The sequence below is a fragment of the Rutilus rutilus genome, assembly GCF_951802725.1.
Source record: "Rutilus rutilus genome assembly, chromosome: 7".
Taxonomy (NCBI): Eukaryota; Metazoa; Chordata; class Actinopteri; order Cypriniformes; family Leuciscidae; genus Rutilus; species Rutilus rutilus.
The window spans coordinates 40,652,233-40,658,232 of record NC_140221.1 but is presented as its reverse complement, the minus strand read 5'-3'; the positions used below and the strand labels follow the sequence as shown (position 1 = coordinate 40,658,232).

The following is a 6,000-nucleotide window of genomic DNA, read 5'->3' as shown; positions in this document are numbered from 1 at the left end:
AAAATTGGCTGATGATTTTAGAATTCCCTGTTTGAGCCATGTTTGGATTGTTCAGTCTATGTGGAAATCACAAGCTTAAGACCAATGGTGGGTTATCTGCAGCTCTTTAGGGCGGTTTTATGGAGGTGAATTTTTGCTAGCACTATCAGCACCTTAGAGAACTTAGTCTAAAAATGTCACATGGGTAGTGAAGGATGGCCAATGAAACTGCAGGCAAATGAGTCAGCACCAATCAGATGACATGATTTAAGGTTGAACCAATTACCGGGACTGGGAGGTCCCCGTCACTGAACATGACTGACATCTGCTGCTAAAGAGCACCCAGGTCCAGCACCTGCCTCGATATTGTGAGGGCAAAATTAGAGACACTTGAGACAGAAAAGAAGCACCATTTGAAGGGATGAGAGACTTCACAGATTTCATTAGAGTGGCACCAAACAGAAAGACCCGAGCTGGAGTCTGGCCCTCTCTTTCTTGTGCAAGTGTTCGGTGACTAGCGCAATATAGAGCAAATACTCTATAGTTGCCTTAATGCAGTCACATAAACATGACTTGCAATGATGTGAAGGCGCTTCATTAATATAGAGATTGGTGGGGTTGGGAGAGGTGAAAAGCGCGACAAACAATGCTGAATAGCTTGTTCTCATGTTCATAATGAACACGTGAGAATGAAGAAAGGAAGTCCCTCTTAGTCTAGAGAGAGAGGGGGGGGGGTCATATTAATAAAAATTATGAAAAAAAACAGTAAAATAAAAAATAGTCATCTTCATAATATAATAACAATACCTGTAATATCAACGTTGACAGTAACAATAGCAATTGTAATAATATTGATAATAGAGCAATAATAATCAAATTCACTGAAGGAGGGGTAGCTATGGAAATCCCTCCCACGTTGGAGAGAGCAAGAGCACCATAGACAGCGTGTCCGTTTGGGGAGTTCCCAAACTGCTGCCAAAATTTGAGGTAAAAGAAAAAAAAGTGAAAAAGTGCCCCTTCTTCTAATATCCCTCCCTTGTGGTGGCTTGAGAGGTGTTAGAGCTAGAAGAGGGTAAGCAAATGGTAAAGGTGTAAGATTCATGATCCTTATCATTTCTATTCCCATCTCTGGCTCTAGGGGGCAACAGTTTACAAGAGTTCACACGAATCGGCTGTAAGGACCAGTGAGGTGTGTGGACGGGTAAGGTGAAACAGTGACTACAGTGGTGGTATGCTGTGTGGGCGCCATTCGTGTAATCACACCCTCTCGTTTGTCCTTGGTTTGTCCAGGGGATGGGCTTGCTGATCCAGCGGCCCACTTGCGCTTTTTCCCATAGGCCTTAATTTCTTCCTGTGAGAGACCCAAAAGAGCTGCTTCTTGTTGCCGCTGTCGTGCTCGCTCGGCCAGGAGTTTCATCTTGGATTCCCACAAAGCCATACCGTGGCAGGGCTGGTTCAGGTTCTTGTGCTGGTAGAATACCAGGGATATGCGGCTTGGGTGAGAACGGTCAGGCTTTTTAAGTGGTGTGGTGGCATGGAGCTCCCGACGGGCACACTCAATCAAAATAGAGCCATGAGCAGGGGCAACTGCAACTCCTCCAATGTTGGGATCCATGAAGTTGTGTTCACTGTCCGACCACACCTCATCCTCATCAGGGTCACGTTCACTCTGGGTCTCTGCCTCACTGTCCCAACATGCCTGACCATTCGACCTTTGCAGTGCATCAGGAAACAAGCGTCCCTCAGGAGCTGGAGATGGTGTGCTTCCTGCTGCTGATCCACCACCAGATTTCCAGGCTTTCTCCTGGAGTCCCAGAGGTGCAGAGCCACAATTCTCACCTGCTTGGGAAAGCATTTTATCTGGGAAAGCACCAGCAGGGTTGCCTTGCCTGATACCACCAGTGCCGTAACCCATGGGACCGTAAGGACCCCATGCTTTAGGCTGTGGACTAGGGGCAGGGCTACCCCACTGTCTTGGGGTGGATGGGTGTGGAGAGGGTGCAGGTGATGGACTGCCTTTTAGGGATGGGGACGGAGATTGGGCAGGGGATGACATTAGAGTGTTAGGGCAGGGATTCCACTGTTGCTGCTGTGGATACTGAAGTTGTTCATGTTGGTGTGGGTGTTGCTGGTGGAGCCTCTGCTTATCTGGAGTGAAAGGCAAATTAGTTGCAGTTCTGATGTTTCCATCCCAGCCTTTAGAGACTATGCTGCCATTTGGTTTGTGCTCAGGCCAGCCTTCAGGTTTTGGCGTGGTACTGGGAGTGCTAGGGAAGCTCTGAGCTTGCCCATCCGATCTGCCATCATATAGTGGCACATCCATGGGCTCCTGCTTGATGATTGGTGTTGAGCGGTGGGTCTGCTCAAGGGACACTGATGGAGTACGACTAGGTGGAACAGGAGACAGCGAAATCTCAGAAGGGTGTGGGTAGCCTTGAATGGATGCATTAGCCATTTGTTGCTGTGACTGCCCAGGACGGCTGTGATAGGCCTGTGCCAGTGTGGCTTGGAGACACCGAACATCTGGCTTTTGGTCAAATGGTGTGGCAGAGGGTTCTCCAGCTTTGGGCCAGGCTCCGTTATCATATCCCAAGAGCTCAGGAGGAAAAAGTGCACTAGGAGGGTAGTTGTAATATCGGTAGCGTATTTCTTGGAGGTTAGGGTGAAAGCCATTGATGGGGCTCTGTGCAGGAGGTTGGCTGTTGGTAGGGATGCGACCTCTTGCATAGTTACCAGGGTAGGAGAACGAACTGCTTATGCTGTGGGGATCAGGGGTTGTCTTGCCGTTCCTTAGTGCTGGGTAGCCATGTATGGCTCCATTGAAGGGCTGGAAGCGGTCGACAGGCTCTTTTTTGATGGTTGGTTTCACCTCTTGTTTTGGAATAGCTAGATAACAGATAAACAAGAAAAAAACAGTATATATTAAATGCATACCTGTCAACACTCCCGTTTTCCCCGAGAGTGTCTCGTATTTCACACCCATCTCCCGCCCCCCTCCCATTTAGTTATTTCTCCCGTGAAACTCCCCTAATTTGTATGACATGGTAAGCAAGTTTGTGAATATTTTGAATAAAAAAGGAAAAAGGAAATAAAAGCTATACATCTGTCATAAAGTGTTATTGTGGCTGCGGTGTGTCACGTGACAAATATGCCGCGCCGCCGTGGAAACATTAAGGGGGAACACGAACACGCCGAAATGCTCTTTTTATGCCGAAATGTCCGTTTTGTCGAGTAAGAGCAGACTGAACAGTCTTAAATTAGTTAAATAAAGTATTACAAACAAAGAGTTGTGAGAGAATGAGGCACATGTGAGATGTGTCATGCAGCAGCGGCTGGTCTTAAAGGGACAGCAGCAAATAAAGCTTTCTGTCAGTAAAGTTAATCAAAGAACAAAGGTAACAGAGAAAAACACTCGCTGCTCTTGACTAAAGAACTTTTGTAACTTTTATAAGGATTAATCAATATATAATTAAAAATTTATGCAGTGCAAACTGTTAGATAATTTTATTAAATTTCTGTAGAAATATTACAAAACAATAATAGAATATTTCCTACCTGTGAGACAAACATTTAAAATATACTGTCTTTATGTTGTTTCTACATTAATTTGGAGATTAACTGTGAAACTATTACATTATAAAATATATTAAAACGTATGTTTTTTTTAATGGCGATTAATTGAGATAATCAGAAAAAATGTGATTAATCTAGTTAATTTTTGCAATCAATAAAAATAAATAAAAAAGAAACATGAATAAGTATTATTCATGTTTATTTTTATTGAATATTATGTATTTATTTATGTTAATATCTGCGCATTTAATGTGCATTTAGCCTGCCACTGCCATCCAACACCCCCCAACACCCCCCAACACCCCCACGTGACAAGTTTCCAAAGTCCACGTCTCTAAAATACTCCCACTTCAGCTAAATTAAAGACTCCAACATGCAAACACATATAAGAAGACATCATCCAGATGTGCCAATAACCGGAGCTTGGCAGAAAAGCACTACAGGAGTACAAAAAATAATCTCTGCAGTTTTACGTTTTATTTTTCATTATTCTATTTATTTTGTACTTTTGTAACACAAGAGATGCTTTTCAGTTTTGTAACCGACTGTGACCAAATACCTTTTGTTTTTTATCAGCCCTACAAAAAAATGACCTATGCAAGAGTGCATTCTGTTTACGGCTCTGTGCTTAATACAATAAAGGGGGCTGTACTGTATCAACTAAGGGGACTAAATGCCGCTAGGTGGAACAAACTGTAATTTGCACTGATGTATGTTCAAAATAAATGAAAAGAAACCTAGCTTTGGTGATTTGTTGCTTTTTCCTGTTGTAACGAACTCGTATCGAACCGTGACCCCAAAACTGAGGTATGTACCGTACCGTCACACCCCTAATATAGAGTTAAACTAATATTTAACCACTGACCTTTATTGCCTTGCTGAGGGTGGGGTGACTCCATGTGGTGCATCTCCATCTTGACAGTCTTCTCTGGGGTTTCTGCGAGCTGCAATTTTCTGTTCTTCTTCTCTGATGCTGCCTTTTTGGCCTCCAACCGACGCTGCCGGCAGGATTTAGCAGGTTCCGGAAGTTTTCTAACCTCTCGACGGAAGTTAGAGAGCACCTGGATGGCTCCTGTTTGCATTTTGAGACGCTGGTTCTCCTCACTACCAAATTCATCGGTTGTAGAGATCTTGTAGAGTGGAAGCACATGCAGCTGCTCATCTTCTGGAATTGTGCCCACTGAGCGATTGTCCTCTTTCGTAAGAGTGCACACCTGAAAGTAACAAAATTAGGAAGTGTAAGGCTAAAGTAAATAGCAACTACTTCCACCATAGGGTGCATCTAACTCCTACTACCTGTTCAAAAAAATTGAAATTGAAAAAATTTTTCACACAAAACAACTCTAAACTCGACAAGTGAATCATTTTTATTCATGCTTATTTATTTGTACATGAATAATTCACAATGCATGTATTGTAACAGTAGCACTCCAGGCAGTGATCACAGTACAGCCATGGAGAGCATTCACTTAAAAAATAAGTAAAACATCTAAAATGGCCTCTACAGACAAAAAATACGCTGTATATAATCGCACATTATTTACACAAATACATGTACATGTAAATGAAAATTAGTAACGTACCACAGTGCAGCCATTGTGAAGGTTATGCTGGTCTTTGTGAGCATGGGCACAGAAATCCATGCATGCAGTGACTCCTGAAAATGGCCGTCCTTCCTTCAAACCCAACCGACAGTCTGAAGCAATGTCTTCATTTAAACACTGAGAAACACAGAATTTTTTTTTTTATAAATTAGTTTTCTGTTTATTTCTTTAACACTTCCTGATAAATATAAAGTTCTGAAACATTAAAATAATACACTTTTTGATCACATAAACCGCACCAAACCAATTACAAGAAAAGATGTTTGGTTTAATGTGCCTGAATGGTGTGAACTGGGAACCCTTCAGTGTAGTGTGACTACACTGACTATTTTTAATTGTCAAACAAATTCAACAAACCTGGTTACTGTAGGCCTGGGGAGCCAGCTGATGATATAGAGGGGCCACATGCGTGGCCAAGTTTTGGAAGTTTTCCCTGAGATCATCCTCCTATTCAAAAAATAAAAAATAAATTACTCATGGCTATTTTTATTGGGCTTATAAAAATAACTACTAATTACATTCAATAATTATTCTCCCCTTCTTTATGAGCAACTAACCTCTTTGGGGTGGTCTCCCTGCAGTCTGAACTTGCGAGGGTTTTTGCTTCGAGCATACTTGCATCCATTGAAGTACATGCTCCAGGAGCAGCCAAAAGAGAAGGAAGCTCCACAGGTCTCTGAGTCCTTCCCTTGGCACGCACATGTTCGACTGCAAAAGGCACCCACCATGAATTTAATAAGTTGTAACAATAAACTCTTACAATAGGTGACCTAAGTAGTAGTCATTGTAAAATAGTCCAGAAAAATGTACCTAATATAATCAAAGGAATGATTCAGAAATTGTC

The 6,000-nt window shown here is 42.6% G+C and overlaps 1 protein-coding gene across 4 annotated transcripts in view; it reads right to left on the bottom strand.

Moving 5' to 3' along the window:
* Positions 1-996: 996 nt before the first annotated feature.
* The window catches only part of tet3 (tet methylcytosine dioxygenase 3), a 39,304-nt gene continuing 34,300 nt past the window's right edge, over positions 997-6,000 (bottom strand). For all 4 annotated transcript variants that reach the window (XM_084415051.1, XM_084415048.1, XM_084415049.1 and 1 more), the window contains 5 exons: positions 5,714-5,864; positions 5,514-5,603; positions 5,136-5,273; positions 4,418-4,766; positions 997-2,865 (listed from right to left, as the gene is read on the bottom strand). In XM_084415051.1, the coding sequence (XP_084271177.1) occupies positions 1,139-2,865; positions 4,418-4,766; positions 5,136-5,273; positions 5,514-5,603; positions 5,714-5,864 (2,455 nt within the window). In that variant the 3' untranslated portion in view covers positions 997-1,138. The remainder of the gene's footprint in view (positions 2,866-4,417; positions 4,767-5,135; positions 5,274-5,513; positions 5,604-5,713; positions 5,865-6,000) is intronic.